This window comes from Bombus pascuorum, chromosome 3 (assembly GCF_905332965.1).
Source record: "Bombus pascuorum chromosome 3, iyBomPasc1.1, whole genome shotgun sequence".
Lineage (NCBI taxonomy): Eukaryota > Metazoa > Arthropoda > Insecta > Hymenoptera > Apidae > Bombus > Bombus pascuorum.
The window spans coordinates 19,416,376-19,441,625 of NC_083490.1; the positions used below are offsets into that span (position 1 = coordinate 19,416,376).

The 25,250-nt window shown below is 36.6% G+C and overlaps 1 protein-coding gene across 4 annotated transcripts in view; it reads right to left on the reverse strand.

Annotated features, from left to right (window-relative positions):
* Positions 1–12,867: 12,867 nt before the first annotated feature.
* LOC132904843 (cysteine-rich secretory protein 2-like) overlaps positions 12,868–25,250 on the reverse strand; it is a 97,149-nt gene continuing 84,766 nt past the window's right edge. For all 4 annotated transcript variants that reach the window (XM_060955621.1, XM_060955620.1, XM_060955622.1 and 1 more), the window contains 3 exons: positions 24,049–24,194; positions 21,437–21,643; positions 12,868–16,455 (listed from right to left, as the gene is read on the reverse strand). In XM_060955621.1, coding sequence (XP_060811604.1) covers positions 16,200–16,455; positions 21,437–21,643; positions 24,049–24,194 — 609 coding nt within the window. In that variant the 3' untranslated portion in view covers positions 12,868–16,199. The remainder of the gene's footprint in view (positions 16,456–21,436; positions 21,644–24,048; positions 24,195–25,250) is intronic.

Here is a 25,250-nt window from a genome sequence, read left to right on the forward strand (position 1 = left end):
CATAGAAAAGGGAAATTGCAAAAAGAAATATAAGATCGGTGTCAAATAATCGCACAAACGAAAATAGATGTAATGAGAAACAAAAAGAACCGGTCTCAGGAGTGGTTACGTTCACAGGCGAATGGAACTGCGAAACCGGAAGCACCGCGAGAGAATTATTTCGAGGGCGTGAGGGAAAAGCGTAATTACTACGAAAATTGCTTCCACCGATTTATATTCTCGTTGGACGACCGCGGCGAGAAATGAAAAATGAAATCTCGACGAGCCTCGAGGCGAAAATATGGTTCTGAACGAAAACAGAGGAATTCCGGTCGCAGATGGTAGGAAAATTCCTGACAGAGTCCCATACACCTTACAACGAACTTAATTTCCGAATCGAATTCCGACGATTTGTAATTCCGCCTAGTTCGGTCGTGCTCTAATGAAATCGCATAAAGTACGACTGTAATTAGCATTCTCTTGTGTATTAGTAGTTACATTGCCAATGTGAAACTAATGGCGTCGAGCAAGATTAGATACAGGGAAATTAAGAATGGTAACCGAGTAGCGTAGTTTCACGCAGCTATTATTATACGTTATTCTGTCTCTTGTTAGTTGTTAAATTTTATCACAGAGATTCGTTGTTACAAGGAACGATAAGCAGAAACAGGAAGAAATAATAATAATATTATATTCGCCTAAAAATAAAAGTACTCCTTTTTACAGGTAAAAGATCACAAAAGTCATCAGGAATACTTTCTACATTATTTGGAAATTACAGAAAGTACATACTACAGCTCTTTCCTTATACTGCATCTCCTTTCGTAATTTCTGGTAGAAACACAACATTCTTGCAATTATTTTTTTGAAGCAATACGCAAGAGAAAGCATTATTAAAACTTTCACCAAACAAATGTTCCGTAAAGCAAACTTTTTCTACCTTGTTTCCTCTGAATTATTCTTGTGTAGAGATGAAACATCGCCACCCTTGGCCAACTTTTGTGACACGAAGCGACTGCTTGTTTCCGGACTCGGAGACACAGAAATTCGCGGAATTTTCGCGTTTTCCCCGTAGGCGTTTTCCCCGTTTCATGGAAAATATCGTAGCTGGTGAAAAGCGAGCTGCATTTCCCGGATGAAGGGTGGTGCGATCGCTCCGTGAAATGGAGGGCGAACTAGCGAGAGAAAGAAGGGATTTGAATTCCAAGGAAAAGTTTGAATTAGAGGGAATAGGGATGCCAAGGGATTTCTCTTGAAATGACGGATCAATGAGTAGTTTCCTTTATGATGATAGAATGACAAAGTTGGGAAATTGACTAGGCCACAAATATTGGAAAGGGACTCGTATTTTAGATAACATCTTTGACGTAATAGCGGTAGATCCTTTACCCGAAGATATCGTTTATATTTTCTAACACAGGTACTTTGAATGTTTTAAAGTCGATGACGCGAATACAAAGTAAAAATTATAGTACGATAAAATCCAATTAATTTCCAATCCAATTTCTTTAATAATCGACGTTCAACGATATAATTTAATATTACTAAAGTTTCAGAACTTTTATTAAACTTATTAAAAAGATACCCGACTATGGACAGAGTATCGAACTATCGTGGCCAAAAAACGAGAGAAGAAAGAAAGAACAGAATTTACGTTGGAAATTTTACACAACGCCGACCTCAAGACCATAAACCCGCAAGCAAAAATCCATAGTAAAATAGACGTCCGCCCAAGCGCCCAAACTATAAATTCTGTCCTCGCAAAATCAAAAATCCCAGCAACCTTGATACTCTCTAAAGCGGACAATGCAAGTCATTGCAAATATTCTCTCAACCAAACCTGTTGGTGGTAGCAGATATTTTCGAAGCTATGTTGAAGTTTCTTTACCAGGTTTACGACTCGCTAACTTCTTACCCGCAAGCAGCAATCCGAGCATTAATTGCGTAGCGGCAAAAATGGTGAAACGAAGCAACCCGCCAAGCTCTTGAAAACGATACGACCAGCTGCCTCGTAAACCTTTGCACATTCAAATCTGCTCGCTAAGATGAGAAATTTTCAAGGGAAAATTTTCGTTGCTTTGAGATGCGATCGATGTTTTATCTCTGCCTTCGCAGTATCGTCGGAGAAATTCATCTTTCGAAGGGATATTGGAATTATAAAATGCTTCGTTTACTGTACATTATCACTCAAAAGTTTGTGGTTACTTTTCTAGTTATAAAATTAGGGATACGAAAGTGTAGGATGATTTTATCTTCTATGAGAACTGTTGTAGAATCTCAGTTTTCAAACTTGATGTACGATAAATAATACGTAATATATTAATTTAGATTTTATCTAATGCACTCTATCGAAGATGTAATTAACTCAGTCACTGCCAACTACGAAATATCTCGTAGTAAGCGTACTTATCAAGATCGCCGACTACGAGATATCTCGTAGTTTGCGCTACAAGTTTAGTTTGATCGCAATTGGTCACGGAATAACTTTGCGTTAGAAATGATTAGAAAGGATGAACGAAAATTTTATATAATAATATTCATATAATAGTATATAGATTTTGTGAAATTCCATGTTTCCTTTAGAATAAAATATTGGCGCCTAGGGCAAAACTCTCTAAAGTTGCCTAACAGTGAATGGGTTAATGTAAAATATTTTTATTTCAATTATTCCTGTAATATACCTTTAACGATTTCATTCCACTTTATTCTCTATCTCTCGTATCTTTAAACATGAAGATTAAAAACTCATTTCAATTATAAACGTAATTCTACCTTGGTTTCTTTGCTCGTGAAACATCGATAAAAGACAATCGTTATTAGCACCCCCGAGATGGAATACAAAAGCGAAACGTCGTTGCACAGATATTTGCGTACACGAAATCGTTTCAATTTATTAAAACGTGTAGCAACGCATTGTGTAGATCAAACAACGTTTACTAACAAATATAATTTTATTAACAGCGGTAAGAGGATTGCATTAATTACAATTTTTACACGCCATTCCGAAGATTCTCCGGAAAACGGTCAACGTTAATTAAAATTATTGTACGTATAGAGTACGGTAATATAATACGGTGATATGAGTATACGAATTCCACTTTTGTATATGCAACCGAAAATCGAGGAGGGAAGTCAAAGTAATCCATGCGGAACAAATTAAAGATAAATTAGAATTCAAATTAGAATAATCTACAACAAAAAATCCCATCCAGTAAATTAAGCAATAAAGAATGAGGATATTCATCACGGTACATTAGCCGGAAAAAATCTCTCCCACAAGACACTTTACCGCCAGACCAATAAATTAAAAAGCAAAGAAAAATCAGAATAGCTCGGTTACCAGAAAAAAGCCTGCTATTGCACGCGCACACGTCGCTGGAAGCATGCGTAACAGCAAAGTAGTCTGGAATCGTTATCGCGGAAGGTAACGCGGCGCAATTATACGTGCTGCGGGGTTAGCACCGAGCAAGTACGATAGTTGTAAATTCTGAGAAACGGATCCGATCCTTCCAGAAGTCCTGTACTAGCGCCAGCAACCGGCAAGGCAATCTCCGCGTAAAATCTCCAGGAAAATATTGAAAATTGCAAGGCTTCCTAACTACGCCGAGGTAATTGTAGCAGTCTCTCCTTTCACGGTATAACAAGCTACGAAATCGTATTCCATCTTTCGCCGTATGCACCACGATTCCCAATGAAGCATCGGCAGGACAACGAGACACGCGTCCTTCTTTTTTCTTCAAACAACAACGAGCTTGGCATTTTTATCGCAACCGCGTTTATGCGCCCAAAGGAATTCGTGATATCGAAGCGAATAAGGAAGAAGAAGCCGGGGGCTGTGTTAACCATCCGACGAAGCTGCGTTCTCTTTGTATTTGAAATACCTGAATTCTCCGCGGTACAACCGCTCTGGAATTTTTGTTCCCTATTGTGGGAATACGAGGTTCCTGGTCGTTTCCTGTTTCTCGCGGAGAATCGAAATACGAATTGAGAATGCAATGGAGAATTAATCTCTGCGAGATTGTTGGTGTTTAGCCGCGAGTCGAAATAAACCGCATTACACGGGATTTGGCAGGACGTGTGATATTACTGGACTCAGTATTCCTTTGCAGGGTATTTTAAAAGAAAGTGGATGATATTTATGTAATGTGCATTGTACGCTTGTGTACTTGCAACGAACCGCGATGCTTTGCTGAAGTGATGAAAAGGTGGGAGTAAAACAGACTCGACCCGCGGTAAATTAAAATTTCAAATTATCGTCAGCGTGATAGATCGACCGACGACGAAAACGACATTATTTGGATGTAGGTGACATTGCTAGTAATTGTATTTCGTATAATGTTTCCACGAACGAGAGAAACGAAGCTCGAACGGTTGAAATTTGTGCAATTATTAGTCGGTCGGTCTCTGAATGATTTTCGAGAGAAACTTGGACAAATTTGCAACGAACGCGTTGGCAAAAAGTTAAATGGAAAATCATTCCATATTCATGCGGGAACATATAATAATTGTATCGTCTGTGAAGGCTTTATTCGGTATTCGTAACTACATATCGAGCCTGATACAATTCTCAAAAATTAATATTATTCGTATTCATTTTGAAAGCTTGAAAATTTTTTTCACGATGTACATGCTGATACACAACGCAATTCACATTATTTTCGAAATAACAAATATGAAATTCATGGGATGTGTTAAATAGCCAATATTATAGGTATAATGCCGTCGAAATTCATAAATCTTCAATTAAAATGAAATTCAATGCTCGTCGAATCGAAACGCATTGATTTCTAAAAATATAATCATTTAAATGGCTCGAGCTTTAATTATCATTTATATTTCAGCTTTACGTATATGTATGCGATCTTGATTTTCCCTTCGATTTAACATGACATACGAGCAACGAATTAATCCAGATTCCGACACACATGTTGAACTTAATCCTGTCATTACATGTAAACAAGATGTAAATTCGCGTATCTATCGTTCATAAGTAGGTACTATTTCTGATAACGTATTGCCATGTTACTATATAGTATTGCCAGATGCGAATAATATCGATTAATTATCTATCCGACGTTTACAATCGATAGAGCGACGAACTATTTAACACAGATGTCCATTTTCACATATTTCGCTGGTAATAAATTATTAGAATTTTTATGGAACATGCTGCTCGCTTTGTTTAAAAAACGGAGATAAAAATATAGATTTAAATGGGAGAGCACAGGGATATTTTTCCATCTCTTTATCAATTTTCCGTTTAATAGAGGACTTTGTATTTTAAAAGCTCGTTCTCTATTTTCATTTCTTTCCACCTTTATTTCCCTATCGTATCCATATTATATCTTCTACATTTCAACATTTACATAACTTTGCATATTTCCCAAATATCCATAGAATCATTGATTCCAGAATTTTCAATTTTCTGCCTCGCTATATTCGCTGCCCCGGAATTAAGTCTTTTACACTTGTACCTTCGTTTTAGTTCTGCATCCTACACTTTCTTCATAATTTATTCTTATACAAATTCACGATCCAATAAAGAGTGAAAGACCTTTCAGCGAGTAACGCTTCTTCTACCAACTGCCTATGCAAACAAACAAAATTCAAAGGCAGTATAAATCCTTATGAACTGAAATGATAAACGAGAAAAGGGAGAATAATTCATATACCTGTGCAAATAACTGGAAAGTGTTTTCCAAGTTCATCCGGACGCCTCGAAGAGAAGAGAATTCCATTACTGGTGGTTGCTCGCAACGATACGATTTCTTTCTCTCGATATCTTTCCAAACACGTGCTTCGAAAGCAACGAAAGCCGACCAACGTCGCGGAACTTTAAGCACCAAAGCGGAAAACTCGTCGGTTTTCAAACGGGAACGTTCCGCGAAAGTTTTCATGCAGGGTCTTTAGAGGATTTTTACTTCCCCTTTCGCCACGTTTGCCAACGGTCGTCGACCATTGTGCGACTACCCTTTTGTTTGCACGCTCGTGCCGTTTGTAATTCGCAGGATGCATCGCTGAAATCGGAGAAAAATTCGTGTCGCGTCGCGTTACAGCGATTAGCGTCTGGCCGTGCAATTTTGAACGAACCGATGAAACGTAACCAAACATTCTAGGCTGGATATTGCCTCGATCTTCCAGAATGAACAAAAAAAAAAAAAAAAGAAAAAGGAAAAGAACAATCAGCGGGAATTAGAAAATATAACGTTCGTAAAGGAATATTTTTTGAGCCGAAGATGGACGATTTTACAGAAATTTTAGTTTTATTTCTATGGAGTGACGAATAAAGATTTATGGATAAGTCATTATTCGTCTCAGCTTCAAGTTTAACTTGGATTACTTTGACTGATTTAAACGCCATACGTTGTATTTCCCAACCATTTTACTACATTTTCACAGCTTGAAAAATTTGTCATGCATTTATGACAAACGACTATACGTATACTGATATTACCGTCATATAACTTCCAAAATTATCGCTGACATTGCTTTTATATAACGATGTATGGCTCACCTTACGTCGACGTACACAGGATAACCGAAAGTCCTGCAGGATAGCCAAAGGCTGTTGAAAGAGCTGTGTCAGCTTTGTCCTGTACTCGACTGTACCAGTTGTGCAGTGATCGATCGGAAAGCATGCAGCTGGCTGGACTGAGTTAAGGGAATGTCGTATCAACTGGAAAACACCGTGTCCGGGCTATGTTCTACTCGAGGTTTGGATAAGCCTAGATCCTGCAGTTATAAGGAGATACTATATTGTTTTAGTATAGTCACGGTAGTATGTTGAACATGACACAATGTTTTGCTTGAAGGCGGAGGGCGGGTTTCAGAACGTTGCTTTAGTCTAATTCTAAATGATAATGATCTGCACGAGACGTGTTTTAGTATAGATACGTTTGATTAAATTAAGGAAGGTTTTAGGTCTTTGGAGTAAAATATTCTTCTCGGAGGAATTAATTAAAAGATAAAAAAATAATTTAATTCGAGGAATTAATGTGGATACTTGTATTTTCTTTTTTCATTCCATTACTAATATATCTTATATCACTCTTTCGATGATTTTTTTACTTTACTATATCAATATCAGACATTAATTTTTTAAATAAAAATATAACAATTCCTTTCAATTTCTATTCTTGTGCAAATTTTCGTTAGCAGGAATCATCCCGAATATTCTGTTAATCGATATTTCAATAAACGACTATTCGGTTATTCGAGGATTAATAAAAATATATACATATATACCTATCTACGTGTTACACCTGGACCACGGAATTCAATCCATTAACTAATTTATCATCGATAAATTTACAAGATCATTCAAATCCTTCATCAGTTTCTCAAAGAATAGACCTCGTTCGAGCAGCGCTTAAACGAATTTACCTGCCTTTAGCCAATGATGCCGCAGGTAGAAATTATTCCGCTTGGGCGAAGTTGTATCGCTGCCTGGGGAATTCGATTTCGAGACTTGACCCCGGCTCACCGACGAAGAAACGCGTATTATCTATCGTCTATTATCAATTAAAACCTGTGTCCCGCCTCATCTCCCTGCAATTTTCTAACCCGATTATGGGACGATCATCCACTTCTTTGTTTTTGATACGGGTATGATAACGGACGGATAATGTCTGATAAGAAGCAGAAATGCTCTTGTTTTCGACGAGATTTTTTTCTTGATGGGAGATGGACCCTTCGGATGGTGGAAGTGATTTATTTTGTATATCAAAGCACACGATTAAAAACGGATACATAAATCTCTTTTTTTATAACGTAAATATCTAATTTTTATATCACTTGGTGATTAAAAGGGAGGGGATATTGTTCTTTAATTTCGTATGACAGTACTACAAAATAGGCTACTAAAAACCTCCAACTGTTTCGTAGAAATATTTTACTAAACTATATATTTCAGTAAATATTTATTATACTAGCATTTAGTAAGACAGTCCTTGTGTTGTACGACCGTAATGTAGACGTAGACTACGTCTTAAATATATTATTAAATGTATCAAATGTCGAGAATCTACATACTGAGATACTAATGGACAACGACGGTGTAATATAAAAGAGTGTACAAAACATTTTTATATGTCACACGTAAAAATTCTCCAAGTATCTCGAGGTCATTTTTATAATATAAGATATTCATGAGTACGGTTCTGCAGTCACACGATGTAGAACAAGTACAAGTACAAGTGTAGCCTGTAAATTAGCTGCACGCGTGCAAACGAATAGATACAAGAGGCAATCGAACCTTCTTCCGTCTGAAACTGATCGAGGGTGTGGTAACGATTAATCGGTGGTCCACTTGGTTTAGCCTCTGAAAGACTAGCATCCGATCGATATTCGAACTTAATTTATCCGCAAGTGGAACATGTCGGATACCGATACTGTCGATGAACTCGCGAGAAAAGCAGCGTTCAATCTTCAGCCAGGATTCGCAGTTGATTCGCAAACAAGATTCCAGAGCGCGTTCTAAACGTTCAAACAAAGTGAAGTGGTCGGCCAGCTGATTTATTGGCGGGATTTTCTGCTCTCGTAGCCCGCGATCCTCCCGGTCTTTGTGCAGCTGTCGTTGCACGCTCTCCGCCTATACACGTCGGTGTATTAAATCGTCAGAGAATTGAAACTCGACGAAATTAACCTGGATCCAGACGAGATTTCTGCCGCTTATCCTTCCACGATGATGCGTTTAACCCTCGTTTTTAAGCCGTGATCCTATTTTATTTTCGACTCGATCGTATTCTCCCTCCTTCTAAATAGTTTCCTCGTTTAAAAAAAAGAAAAAAACGAATACGTATTACCTTTTAAATTTCACCGGTATAAACATTTTGTTCCTCTTTTACTTCTCTTGTCTCTTAAAACCAGTAGTCTGGCAATTTCTTTATATAATTTAAATTACAAAATGTACAAAAGCGTGAATACACGATACGAGCCAAGGGACACGATAGAGTTAATCCTCTTTTTTTCTGTTCTTCTTATCGAAATAGGGAATATAATTCACAGTGATCTTCAACATTCCTTTATACCTAGATTATTTCACATTTTCTTTCGAATATTCCTATTATACGCTCCCCTTTTACTTTTTCAGGTTGAGTCTAAAGTACATTTGATTCTTATTTCAAGGTATTTCAGATTCTTTGAAACCAGGTCATGTAGATTTCAAATTTACAATATGTACGTACAATACGTTTTCCATTCTTTACTAAGTGTAATTTCTACGTTTCATCGCTGTATCTTGAAAATTTTCATACTGATAGTTTCTCAGTATTTCTGACATTTTTTATTTTCTATACTATCGTGCTTTGGAATTCGATCTTGTAATATTTTACTATTACGAGCGACACCTTAAGGCTATTCGTATGATCTGGATTCTTTATGGCCTTCTTGTGCGACCCATCCTTTCAAAATCTGCGCAAATGCGTGCTACACATCTTCTACGTCCACGTAACACTTTGCACTTTGTATTCTCTGTAACTCTCCGTAACACGATGCACTCCGTATTCCGTGACACAATCCAATGTTCAGCAGTTTGTAACTTTGGTCGTCTGTAACGTTGTTCCCTGCATATTGTTCTCGTGTTTTCTAAAGTTCTACCGGCTTTGCTTAATAGTGAATCAAACTGGAGATTAGAGCTAGAGATTAGTCCATTTTTCGTCTGTAATAATTATCTCCGTTTTAATTAATATTCATTCATTTACACCTTAAGTGATTCACGTTAGTTTATGCATTATATCATAGTTTATATCTCGTATTTTATCTTACATTAATGAAATATTTCTGATAATATCATTCGAATTTCTGTTGACTTTTACCACGAGCGAAATTCCTTCTGAAACCTTTTTCTCATCACATACTTCCTTCCGGTATATAGCTCTCGCTGATGAAGTGACAAACTATCATCATCATTGTATGTTTTCAGGAGTATACATATCTGGACGAACGTAAACGTTTACGCGTCGCACGTTTCATCGCGAAATGTTTGACACGTGTAATCAAAACGCATCGCTAGGTGTTGGCAAATTTTCGTCCGAATCTCCCATGAGATAGGGCTATTGATCGAATTCTCGATTAGAATAGATCTTCGTCAATTTTAGTGAAACTTATTTTAAGAGAAGAAATTCGTGATCTTTTAAGAAACATATTGCTATCGCCCTTAATTTATCGAACATTGTTCTGTAAATTACTAATTTACACGTATTTGTAATAAGTATTGATTTTCGTTGTTTTGTAATTAAACCGAATGATTATTTTGTATATAGAATCAACTGAAATGCAAATATCGTGTTTCACTTATATTTGATCGTATCGTATGGTAATCTGTTTTATCATTCAAGTTTATTGACCCAGTTCAGAATTCTACGCTACAATCAATTCATTATACGTGATTACGTATATAGATATCTTTTACACAGCAATGAAAATCCAACAATATATTAGAAATAATTTACAAATATTACTTGTATGTTACAGTAGTTTACACGACTTACGATTATACGGAAAAGTGTGCTAAATAACATGTATAGGTCGACAATTTGTTTTTCAATGTAGAAATATTTTCAAGATTGGTAATAAGGAAACAAATGTCCCCGTAATAATACTAAATTTGTAAATTTCTGAACGGATTTCGGTAACGATGTGAATTATATGAAACAAAATATTAAATATATTTGTCTCTCTAAAACAAAATACCAAAGATATCTTTGTCGTTAATAACGATTATTTCAAGCAAACTGGAAAGTTCATATTTCTTATATATTTCGAAAAAGTAAGTTTTCATTTAAATCAGCTTTCCTTGCATGGATACAGAAGAGAATAGTTTAAAGAAAAGATAGTTTTACTGGACTGGAAAATGTAGTTCTTCCGGCTATGCAATTATGAACTTGCGAACAACTTCGTTTGGAAAAAAAGAGTTTCAAATAATGGATATTCAACACACTGACCCATAAAATGAAATAGCTTTGTTAATCAACAACTTTTATCCATTGAATTTCTATGCGAACGCTCAACTACGTAATCATTCAGATTAAAAATTGTTCCTCCTTTTTCTATTCATCTGCAAACTGATTGTAAAAATGAACACATCAGAAACGTTTTCAATCTGAAAAAAAGCAAATAGAAAGTGTAACGAAAATTGTTTTTGCGACATTCTAAATTTTTAACTTACGATAAAGGGGATTAGAAGAGCAACAACATTTATACATAGCAGTTTACATTTCAAGCATTTGATAAACTAAATGAGAAAAGCAACGTAAATTGTAATAAAACTGCATTTTTATGTTCCAACGAAGCAGATAAAGATTAATGGTATCCAACGCGCGCGTCGCTTGCATAAATACGTATTAACTAAATTAGATAAATTAAAATTTATTTAAGGAATAACCGCACACCGAACAAATGGAAAAGGTAAAAATAAATCTACGTAAAGTCGTATTAAAAGGAAGAAAAATAACTCACCAATCGTTGTTCGATTTCAATTGACCATTGCCTTAGGACATCCGTGAGTTGAATCGCTCAGACAAGGCAATCGACCTTTTCCATTTCTCCATCGAAACTCCATCTTCCTCGTCTTTCTCGTCTTTCTCAAATCCAACCTGTTCGCAGCTGAAAATGCTTTTTAACGATTCTCTATGATCGTTGATACGTAAAACTTAAAAACACTTGTGCGTCTCGTAAATTCATTTGACTGCTTTTAGACAGCGATATAATCTTTTACATTGTGCAACACGGAGTACCGAACCTCGTTTCACATGAAAAAGTCATTTTCGGAAAACCAACAGAGAGACAAAAATTCCCTTTTTTCCGTCCGATACGTTCGATAGCGGATGTTTTTTCGCTTTTTTCTCCTCTCTTTTATTTTTTCGATAGCTGTTCGAAAACTAAACGATTTATTCCCTTTGAAATTCCGCTCTAATCCTTTTGGTTTCCCGGTATAAGGAATAAATAGCGGCAAGCGATTAAGCACGTCGCAAAGATAACATGCCGCGTATTAATTCCCGACCGAACCCTCCATAACACTTAATCTGATTTATTGATAAAGTTGCGGCTTCACGTTCGCCGTTACAATCTCGCCATGCACGCCTTTCATATATTCTATAGTATAATATCGACGATCATGATGTTCGAACATAAGCTTAAACACGTTTCAGCAAACTGGTTTTTAAGCTATCGGTTAATTCGATGGTTCAGTTCGTTTAAATTTAAGATATAGAAAATGTTACGGCGTACAATCGTGTTCACAAGTATCAAGGTACCTCCTTGTTCTATATAACATGTGATAATTGGTTTCAATTATCAAGAAAATAATGAAGTTTTACCTCGTGTTAAAAGCTTGAAGAACTTTGCCACGGAGAATATACGAATTAATCGATTCAGTTGTCCAGAATGTTTTAATATTTTCCGCCATATTAATGGTTAATACATGAAAAGTATAAAATGAAGAGACGAAAGTGTAATAATTGTTGTATCGTTACAAACAAAGAATGTAAATGGAATGTATAAGATGAAATTAAAGTTGAAACGCAAATTTGTTATTTAATAAAAAAGTTTCGGTAAATGCTTCCCAGGAGTTTAATTTACTGAAAGTTGCAGCATTGAAATTTTTTTTTAATAACAGAACACTCCATTTTTTGCCATTAATTTTTATGTAGATACCTTAGCGTAATGACTGAAATATCTTTCATAAAAATAAGATATTTTCTCGGCAATGGTATTCCATAACATTTTCAGTTTGTTCAAACTATAAATTATATCAGAAAAAATAAGATGTTTTGGTCAACTTCGTATCTATAAGAAATCGCATAAGAAAAACAAATTATCGAAGAAGAAACTTAAGCAAAATATTGTTTCCAGAAAGTGCACTAAAATACTCATAAACAATTAAATGCCTTTTAATATTTACAGGATCTTTATTTCGGTAAGTGAACGAAGTATGACAGCTTACAACGTTTTCGATCGAGGATGTGTGCGTAACTGAGAGCCTCGTATTACATCGTTACGTGTAACATTAATCAACCTCTCATCTAATCGTCAACCCAATTAACTGTGTGTCTTCTATTTTATCCACAGTATTTATGTCTCACGTGTACATCCGCATATATTCTCCTTAATTATACGTAATACCTTACGAACTATGCACTCCGCATCATTCCCACCCCGATTCGTGTTTCGCATTTCGACGCGACTTTCAAAAAAGTCCGAAGAACACGCATATTCTTATATTCATTCCCAAATCTTCAACGTTGTTCTATAACATTTCTTTCTCTTTTATACGTCTCACATGCTATAATTATTAATGAAAACACCGTGAAACGAGATGAAAAATATAATAGTATTTTGGTAAACGTAGTAGCAAACGAATTCTAGGAGGACGTTGGATATACACTTCTGGAAATCGATCGATCGAGAGCGAACGAGTTTGCCTGTAATTATATAAAGTGGCCTAAAGAGTGAAATTAATGTTCGCTCGGAAGGCTAACATACAGATTAATACAAAAGACAAGATATTAGAAATACAGTAAAAGAATGCATTGTTAGTCTTTCGCGTAGAATAATGAGGCAACAAAGGGAAAATATACGTCAAAAGCTTAGAAAGACAATATTTCTTGAGGAAGCGTTTGTCGACAGAAATTAGGCTACTTTCATAATCACAAGCATAAGTTAGTACTTCTCTAGCTGAGAAAAGTTCTCGCTTCATAGTGTTACAAATAACATGTACATTTTGTCGTCGAGCACTTGTGAATGCAGCAATATATTCGACAAAATGGATTTTTTTTTCTTCTTAAAAACGGATTGATTTAAACGATGGTCCTAATAATTTATACGATGCTGGAATTAAAATCCCTATTGTCTAATAATTGTCTGAATGGATATGTAAAGGTCCAAATTTCCTTACAATTCTTATCATAGAATAACTATCTGTTTCGTTTGAAATTGTTTTTTGAGATTGAAAATGGTTGCATTCATAAGTCCTCGAAAGAGTGACTAAACGCTCCGTCAAAATTGAACGTTGAATGAAATCACGAGATTAATTGTAGCGTCGTGATTCTGTGTATACACTGGCTATCGTATAACTTATATCGCTAAACACGTTTAAGATAGGGGTTTCGGTAATGTTCATACATTTTTAGTCCCACGTTTAGGCGACGTACAAGCTTTCCGATAAAAGTCATTATTCATTTTCATGCGTATACTTTAGAAAATAAAAAAAAAAATATGAGCTTAATTATTCAATTTCACTCTACAACTATAAAAATCATCACTTAATATCCTATAATTATTCTTAACTAAGGAAAAAAAGCAGAAGAACCATACCGGTTTTTTCCATATAAAATTAATTACCAGAAAATTAATTAGTTAACAGAAAATTAATAACTTTTATCGACAGCTGTTCGAACGTCCGGAATCAAACGACGATCTAATACAGCACCGAGAAACACCCACCATGGTTCACCTATGAAGTTTTCGCTTACCTACACGTATTTACACACTGCATGCACGTCTATATAGACACTCTTATCGTTTACAAATATCAAAAGGATTCGCCTGATTCTCTCCGTTTCGCGGGACTTCGGTTCATCCCTCGTCCATTTCTCGAGCCATTCAGCCCCTCGCGGTTCGCCTTTAAGGCTTCCTTTCAACCGGCGCCTCAGACAAAGGTTCAAAGACGAGCCACAAGGACGTTCGCAGAAAATAGAATAAATTTCCGGGACGACGTTGTCGAGGATGATTACGGAGCAAAGGGAAATTGTCTTTCGATCGCCTGTGTTAATCGTACCGAATGAAAACCACGAACTATGCGGAGGAAACAATGACGTTGTATTAACTATATGTTTAGGATAGATTGTTGAACATTTATTCGATTCGACGTTTGAATAAATAGGTAATTTAATATTTTATTATTCCAACTTTTTACTAGAAACAAAGTATTTTAATCTTGATTTTAAATTGCAAGTAAAGGAAAGTCTGGTTGTAAAGAATTAACTCTGTCCTTAGTAGAAACATAGTTCAGATAATTACAGTTTACCAATGGACAGTTAATTAACGAATGAATTGAATCTCTCTGCAAGTTTCAGCCACGTTTATGACCTGCAGTATCTTCACCGGTATTCAGGCTGTAACAAGAATGTTCGATACGACACGACATATTAAACTCGAGGAATGTTTAAAGTTTTTCTCGAGCACCGGAAACGAGTTCATCGAGTTCAATTTACTTTCTCGTCTGCTTTTTGATTGCCCTCCGTTTTCTTCCTGCTCTACAGCTTCCCATTTTCAAACGAAACATCCTTTTAAAATATTTACTCTGCAGCTAAGGGGTTGTTAACCCTTTGTACTGAACTGTCGCCGTTATAGTGACACTGATAAATGATATGAAAATTATTTCTTACATAAGTATAAGTAACGATATATCTGATATGTCTACGTCTATATATCTAAATTGGTATAAACAATATCTGATTATATATGCAGTAATTAAGATTATAAAAATAACATTCAAAATCGGTATCAGATGTTAACAAATATTCACAAAAAATGTTTTATAAATTCACGTAATAATCAGCAATGTTCAAATAGAAATTTTCTAAGCGTTTAATTAACCATTCTATTACAAACGTATTTTATATACGTATTCAATAAACAGACATTTTTACAAACGTACATTACACACTAAATCGTATTAACGTTTCTGTTATCTTGTGTATCGCGTATTAACTAAATACACCGAATATAAAATACTTGAAACATTACATTTCACGCTAATAAACTCTGTCGCAACCTGCGCATCATCCCCATACCCCTCCATTACCAATTTTGAGTAGTTAACAGCATACAATGTATAAAAATCTACGACGCAATCTACGGGAGGCTGAGACACCCCCTTGCTCGATCAAACTCAGCCTTCGTTCAATCAAACAAAGAACTCCGCTAATTTTCTTCGCTTTCATCACAGAATTTCAATTTCCCTTTGTTCCGCAATGAATCTACGTAGAACGTCGTGCTACGAAACGAAAGCAGCGATCGACGAAAACCCGCAAACCGCCACCGTAACCAAACTGAACCTCAGACCTTAATTCACTCGCTATCCCGCTGGGTGGAACAGCTTGAAAATAATTTCGTACCTCGTGCAGGATTCGTCGACCTTCTCCCTTCTAAGTAGCGTAACGACGATCGATCAACCGGTGCGAAGAAAAGGGTGTAAGAGCCGCGTTGACGATCGTTCACTACCCGTGATGATAGTAGATCTTGTCCTTGCAATTGCACGTGGCACCGCAGAACTTCCGTCGTTCGCGGCCCTCTTTCGTGTTCGTCTCGCAGACCCAGTTACGAAACGTCCTGACCAATTCGGCGCAGTTCGACCAAAGATCGTTGTAGTAGCAGGCGTTCGTGCACAGCTTGTTGTACGAACAGTGGTCCTTGCACATGCTGCACGGCTTGCCAGCCACGTAAGGACGGCTAAGTTGACCTTTGTAATTGCCGCTGCAAGTAGAAAGAATTGTCAGCCATTAACATGGTCTTTTATGCACATGTATATCGTCTCTTATAAACGTCTTTGTTTAAGGCTGCTATGAAACGTTTGAGAGTGAAATGATGAGGATTAACGAAACGTGTATTTGTCTGATACGAAGAATACAGGAAAGAAACTAAACTAAACTAAAAAGCAAAAGTTAAAAATAGAAATATCTTTCAATATTCTAGAACAAAGAACAATTTTAAATCACGAGATAATCTAAATAAGCTAATAGCCTAAATCGAATAAAAGGATATTGTGATACTGGATTTAAGGGTTGTCCTGTAAAAAATGTGATTTATCGTCTTTTTACTCTGCTCAGCCTCTTCGCAATTGTACAATCAGTTACAAGGCACTCCGCATATCGATATCAACTTTCTGCCAAGTAATCATAATGATCTTTACCAAAAGAGAAACATCCGTTTCCGCAACCTCGAAACAACTTTTCTCCGAATAGCTTTTCTCTAAACAACCGGTGTTCGATTTTATACAACCATCGTAGCTGTATTTCGACCAGAAAGAATAATTTTGCCCGGCTGCAATCAGAGCGCAACTTTCCTTCATCTCCAAGAACACGACAAAAGACTCTCTAGCTCGCTCATTTCTCCCCATCAATTTCACCCCATCCCCGTGGCAAATGTTCGCCTAATAACTCCGCGTTTACCCGCTTCGACTCGCCTGCCTGGCACTCTCTTCCTCCGGCAATCTTTCCTTCAACTTTACTTTCAGACAATTAAGCCGTGACGTTTCACGACGTTTCATGATTGCAGTTCGCGAACGTCTCGAGCAACTTTCTCTACCCGTCAGACTCTACGTTTCCCAGCGACAAACAGCCCGAGGAACGAGCTCGAGCCAATCCTCGCGACCAAGTCACGATTAATTTACATTTGGAGTATTTTTCGTGCCCGGTCACCGCGATCGTCGCCGCGCCGTTTCGAATTCAAATGTCCCGCCGCGAAATTCATCACGAAACCACAGCGGAAAGTAAAAAGTACCACTGTCCTAGAGTCACAGCTCTTTATCTACTGCTCGATCGAGGCAAGACCCCGGACATCGTATTAGATCATCACGAATTAGAAGAATCAAAAATCTCTGTAAGGGAAAATCGCGTAGGGTGAGTTTATTGGGTAAATGCTAAAAATCGAGGCAACGAATAGTTTCGTTGTTTCTGAAGGTTTTTTTTTTTTCTAGTTTAATACGTTTAGCGATTACAGCGTTAAAACAGGCTTTTTATTTGCGTCGGTTTGATTTCATTGTAATTAATGAGATTTTTAATTACTGCGGTCTTCGAATTATTATATTATAGCATTATTGCGTCAATATAATAAAAGAGATTTTAATATTATAGGAGTAACTTTAGTAAAATTGGAAAATAAATCGTGAATATGGGTAACGACTGCATCAAATTTTTCTGAAACTGACCAGCGCAGTAGAATCGATCAAAGTTCAAATTAGACTACATCGCTTATTCTTAAATAAGATCTTATCATAGTTGCGTAAGGTTTGAAAATATTTAGCGCATTCTTGCCAAGAAAATATTAGCAAGAAACGCGACGTAAAATTTATTCTTGTTTATTTTGCTTTGCGTGCAAGAATTACTTTCAAAGAGTAGAGAAAGTCATTCCTGGCTCGATTAATACAACTGACGCGTTAATACTGGTTTTTATGTAAGTGGTTTGAAAATTAATTTCTTAAAACGCGGCTGACAAATTGCACAAGTTATCGGCCGTAATTTTCAAAAGAATAATCGTCCACTTTATGCGGCTGTTGCGTAAAGAACCGGAGAAGCTTTCCTGAAACACGATCCAAGGGGAATAGAATTAATTTCGAAAATGTGCTCTTGCGTCACGACATCTCAGAGCATTACTCCGGGATATTATTCCAGAATACTACGGTGTAGCACACTATACCGTGCAATAACAAAAACACATATTTCTATAACAACAACAACAACAACAAAATATTCGTTGTAAAATGATGAAGCAGATAAGGAATAAAGTAATTGTTAAACGAAACGTACACATATTTAGAATAGAACATTTCAATGTCTATAATATGCAGGAATTCTTATTGAATCGTTCGAATTGCAAGAATATTTATAGAGCTTGCTGACAGATAGAATTTTTAGAATTGAAAAGCATACACGCAAAAAATTGGGAACGGTTTATCGGAAATATTCTTCTTGAAATAGTAAACACTTGGTTGAATCGGATTAATTGAAAAAACAAATCGAATAGCACAGATTGAATGGATTCTGGGAATTCTACGATCAAATTGCAGGAGCAGGCGCCTTAAATATCGCTGTATTTAATTTAAAACGCGTTAAAAATTTAATTTCGTTAATTGTTTATCGAGTGGTTGAAAAATTAAAGATTTTACGATTTTCGAATTTAAAAATCTTATTGCAGAGTTTTATGATCTTCCACGATCATCTTCTATGTGGACAATAACGAATAGACAGAGAGGAATGATAGAAACAATGTCCAAGGTGCTAAACAACGTGGTATTCTGGTGAAGCGATCGTGAAGAAGTTTATAGAGGGTGGTCAAAAAGTGGCTACATGCACGAGAGGTCGGAGAAGTGGGTCAGACGTCAAGTAGAGTCTTCTTCAGAGAAGACGTGCTCTTCTTGTCGACAAAAAGCAACACCAGATACACGAAATGTAACGTACACTTCGTGATTCAACTTCTTTTTATCTTGCCTCTTCTTTTCCGCAAGCATGCACGCAATTTAGTTATACCCTCTCATTGCACATTCGCATTTTCCACGTTTTTCAATTGTGTTACATTTCGTCGTTATAATTCATTTTCAATATCTCTTCAATATCAATAGAGCACGCTCGTTTTAGAAAATGACTTATAATATTGAAAATAACGAAATATCCAAATTGGGTAAACAAAACAATTCATCATTATTGGAATATCTAGTCGTACCAGCTAAGGTGTGATAGTTAATTTAACATTGTAATAAAATAAAATTATTTTGACTTATCGTCGTATAAATTTTCTCGCTTACAGGCCGTCGACCCAACATGATAAATATATCTTAGAATGTAATCGCTCAAAACACAGAGCTTGAGGCGAATTATGCGCCGTGAGCGCGATTTGCCGGCAAGATTGCAAGCCTGTCATGATTATGACGATGCAAATGAAACCGTGATACTCTTTACATAGAGGGCTACGTTGCAACTGTTTGGCGAGTGCTCGCATAGTAACTAACTCGCAGAATATGACTGATGAAACACTGATAAAAGACTGTGACATAAGATGAACGACTATTGTAAGAATCGTCGCATTCATCGAACAGATAGCGTGTTGCGTTAATATAAAATTCAACGTTCGTACACACACGTTCAATTTCTTATAGCAAATAAGTATTTACAATCACGTTACATATGACGACATTTAAGACGCGAAATTTATAGTATCTACTATTCACAACCTTCTGAAGGTTAGATTCCTTTAGAATCCGTCGACCTCATAAACACCGCCAGTTTTCCTTTTCGATTCCCTCTTCGCTATCTTATTTTCTATCCCTTTAATTCCTTTGTAATTCTGTTTCATTACTTATCCTTCCGGGCAGTCCTAACGCGCGTACACTGGTAATATTTCCTTGGCGTGATGCACCAACAACGAGGAAAGAAGGAAAGAAACGAAGCCGAGAGAATTTAAATTACGCGCGTCGAGCGCCGTCATAAATTCGTTTCTCGACCGCAATTTTCCGGATTATGCCCGTGGCCTTCCGCCGCGGTACCGGGCAAACTTTTCGATTACAATGAGCCACCATCATAAATTCCTGGCGCAGGAAGCAGCTGCGACTACCTACACGCGGTAATTCCCCGTGATACTCGCGACCACACGTGGCGAAGACAACTCCGTTACGTTCATTTTTCACCAATTGACAGCGTGTGAAAAATTCATTAATATGTGTCTTTAAGAACTCTGTAACTCGCCTTAATTCAGTTTCAAACATTTCTCGACATTTTACCAAATCAATCGTTAGAAGTTAAGTTTCACGATTCAATATATTCCGCTCGAACAAACTTGATTGCTTTATTTCTTCTTGGCTTAAAATCTTACTACTTATCTACTATTTTCTTATATAAAAAATTACAAATTTCTGTCCTACATTGCTGTGCCGGTCTATTACTCGGAGAAAGAAAACTTAGTTTCTTAAACGAATTCAAGCAACCTCGTGCCTTGACACGCTTTTGAAAATATCCCTCTGAAGTCGGCAAAATGAAATAAGACGCTTGGAAAGGAAATCATAATAGCCAGTCGGTCGCGTTTTCGAAACGACTAAACCACAGAACCGAGAAAAATGAAACGAAAACAGTGAAACGAGAGCGCGCACAGAAACGGCAACTGCGAGAAGCTTGAAGAGAATACACGCAAAGGTACTTCAGCTTTGTTACCGCTCCGTATTGTATTCCTTTCGCTGTTCGCTTTATAGGCGCTTTTTGTTCCTTGACAAGTGGCTCTCTTGTAGGCACCTTTACACCAAACGCAATAGAACCAAGTTCGACGTGCACTTAAAATTCTAACCAATGCCGCTACTCAAATTTCGCATCATAGAAATCTGATATTATGGGGAAAACATACAAAGGTGTAATTAAAGTTCTAGGTCTATGGTTTCGTAACTTGTGAAACAAATTGTTAGAATATCCTGTAACAATTGTTCCGAGATTGGAAATAAAATATTATTTTATTGGGTATATATACCGCATAACTCTCAAATCGCAAGTCTCACTATGAAAATTTTCTAATGTCGTTTCTCGGTGCATCAGACTCCATTAAAACGAATTGAATAATTTTCACCAACTATTTTTATACAAATATTCCACCGTCATACTGCTCGAATGTAGTCGATCGACTTTCGAGCCTATAAAACAAAAAATTTGTGAAATTTCAAGGTATCTTATTTTCAAATTGTCAACGATCGTTTACTCACCTTGGAGCATAGTTGCACACATACATGAAAAAGTCCTTGCCGAGTGGGCCTTTGCCACCAGTGCAATGACTCACGCCACAGCCTACTAGATGTGTGGTGGCCCACACGATTTGAGTGTAATGGCCGATTTTGCGATAATCGTTGGCTTCTTCGTTGCCGTATTTGAAATCCTTGTATTCCATGTACCACATTCTGATAGCGAAATTCCTGAAAATGAAAGCACGATCGATTAATCAGCAAATTTACGTTAACATCTTCCTTTTACTTTCGCCGTCATTGTACAATTCTACTCGGGCTGAAACGTCGTTTCTTCCTCGCTTTGTACACTGAAAGAAGCGAGGAGCGTTCCAAAGGCTTTTCAATCCGAAAGAAGAGAATCGAGTCAATTAAAAACACGATAGACTCGGTCGAATGGTTTCATTGGAATTGCCGACGCCAAAGGAGGACGTGGAAGTGACATCGGCGACAATTGTTCAGTGAACGTCAACAGGTGGGTCTCTAAGGAAACCAGCGAGTACGAAAGCAAGTTATCGTTAGGCAGAAATAGAACAATGCTGGTGAATCGTAACTTCGAATCAGACTAGGAACTTTCGTGTCTGAACAATAACAGCTTTTTCTACTGGGAGTCTACGGTCTTTCGCGTATTTATAGGCTTATTCATACGAAGTCACTGAATAATGTATTACCTATTTCTAGGAAAGAATTTCTTACATTGAAACTTTGTAGAAAGTAGCAAATAGAATCTAATTATACGCGGCTCAAAGCTATTAGAAAAAGATTGTAACGATAAGAGGTTTTATTGTATCAAACAGAAGATTAATTTCCGTTGCCATCGGCCATCCAATGATTAAAACATTCGTTAAAGAAATGCAGATATACAAATAATGAGTATAAAAATATATATATCTTGTTGCAAGTGAATTAATTACGGTAAATTACAAGATACAATGAATCACTGTATCAAACAATTTCATTTTTATAAATTATTACTACATAAAACGATATATATAATACAATTTACATAAATTATATAACAAATATACGATTCATACGATACATAATGACGTAACGTATGATTGATATTTAAGATATTTCAAATTTATGATACTACCTGATATTGTATTACGAATAAGTTAAATAAAATTGCGATTTTTATATAGTATGACAAATGAGAAAGATAAGGAATTTCATTTTATTAAGTTACATATGATAGTAGCGAAGGGATGCAGAAGTATGCGCAATTTTAGCAGTAGTATGAACATAGCTCTGGCGAATTTTAACTCCGAATCGGCTCATGCGTTTCCGTCTGGACTGTGGTTTCCTTTTCTACTGAAACTTCGAGTGCTTTGTTACGTTTGTTAAACGAATTGCAGGAGTGCCGTTCCGAAGCGCTAGACGCTAATGACTCTTTCCGAAGGAAAGTCATTTGTTTTCAAATTACATAAATTATCTCGGTGACAAGCAATGTTTTAAGTTGCATTGATTTCATTAGTCAAATTGGTAGTGATCGTTTAAACAATTTGATTTCTTCTATTTTATCCTCCGATCATTTTTCTTAAATTTCGCTACCAGTTCTTCGGATAATCCAATAGTCGAAAAAGTGCAAAGTAAAATGTAATCCTAAAAACTGGCAAATATTTTCGACTATATCAAGACACTCAAATATTCTAGTGCAGAAAAAAATCTATCTTCCTCGATAAGTTGTAATGCTCTAACGTGTTAGTCAAACACTGTAACTGCCTTCGCTCGAAACTTGAAATAATAATATTACAGGAGTAAATCCTTTGGTAGTAACGATGATAGTTAGCGACTTAATTGAAAGGTATTGATGTGGCAATTATACGGAAATAAGGATTCGCCTTTGTCTGCGTTCTGTGGGGCACTCTATTCGAAATTCTATGCCCTATGCGCCAGAATTCTGCGGTTATTGGAGCACCACGGGGACAATCATCCCCTGCAGCGAGAATATCTTCCTTTGGGGCACGAATACATTATGCGTACAATCCACGAAAGATCTTTTGAAGTAAATTTGAATAATAAAGAATTTTAAGCCCTTACAGGGATGAAAGGTTTGTAGATGCTAGAATGAGATACGCTCTCTGCGAAATATATACATAGCTTAGCTTCTTTTGCATAATTTTGTAAATGCGAAAATTTGAAAATTTCATGAAGCAATAAGAAAATCAGATTCAAATAGAAATATTCATAACTTGTTTATATTCGCCTCTTTCTGATTTAGAAAAATAGCTTTGTGGATGTTAGTTAAACGTTAAACGTGCTTTGTGATACATTTAAACTCTAAATCGTCCGAAACTTTCTTGTCCGAATAATAACGGGCTTTTCTATTGAAGCACGGCGATCTTCGATGTCTTCAAACGAAGTTTGGAATAAATTCGAAGGCGCAAGATGTTACTGTATCACTTCCCCACAGAAATTTAATTATTTTAAGATTCTATGAAGTAACGCAATGCTTTTAATATTTCCATAAATTTGATGAAATCCATTGTTCTGCTCGAAGAACGTCGAGGATTAGATTAAGCTGATACGACTTTGATTGCCAATTGTATGTAGTGCAGGAATATGTAATCTTACTTGAAAATTTTTAAACTCACCATAGCGTCCTTCTCGTTGTAATAAAGATATTTTGCCCACTCGACCCGAAATCATCCAAATATCGGCCGGTTGCATTGTCATGTACCAAACCGAGGCATCGATTAGCCCATTTCTGTGCAGCTTTACCCAAACCTGGATGCCACTTCTGAAACAACATAACGTTTCTTGGTCACATTACGTGTCATATACTCCTGTCCATGATTATTATAGAATCATCGTTAGAGACACTTATAATAAAATAAGAAACATTTATAATAAATAAACAAATACGTTTGTCAAATGCTTAGGAAATGATAATCTTTAAAAATTGTCGTTTGATTTATAAACTAAAAAAATCAGCCATCAAGAGCCATCTCCTCAATTGTTAAAATTCCTTAATCAATTTTCGATGTATTTACGTTACATCTAAAAAACAGCAGTAAGCACGAGAAATATAAAAAAGTCATTGGCCGGCTATTTTTGAAGATGAAAGTCCTTTTAAAGCACAATCTCAAATGGCCTCATAACCAGCACGATCCCTTCACATCCACTTCGCGATACAATCTCCACAGAAATTTATCGAAGAACCCCTCCATAGGTTCCCTCCATGAAACGAAAGCGACTGTAACCAAGTGCCACTTCGTTTATTCGGAGCCCGTTAATTTTCACCCCGGTATCGCTTTAACGCGAGAGCGATCCGAGTTTCCTCATAAAAATTTATAACTCGCCACGACCTTACGATACTCGCGTCCGGCCATCGAACCGCGGCGTTAAGCACTTTTACACGAACGTCTCGAAGAGGGAATGACTTTTCTCTACGAGCCCCGCGAATTTGCTAGCCCCGTTCTTCACGCGAAGATTAGAACGATACCGTGGCGTCGTGAATGCGTCGTCGCGCTATGCTCGTAACGAACCACTCGTAAACGAGAGTTTATTAAGATGTACTATTTATTAGAGGAACGCGGATACGTTTACGTAGGTACTAGTGGCACTGTGGTACATTAGGCACTGTGTGAACTCTTCGAGACGAAATCTTACGTCTCAGTTACTATATTAAGTATCAAACAATAGTTTATTACTTTGTTTAAATTTCGTGAAATTATAAAATCTAGGAGGAAGAAATAGCGATGAAATGGTATCAAAGGAATCCCTGAAACTACATTTCATGGCGACAATATTAAAAAGCAGAATTTGATAATGTAAAATGATCGCAGAAATTGCA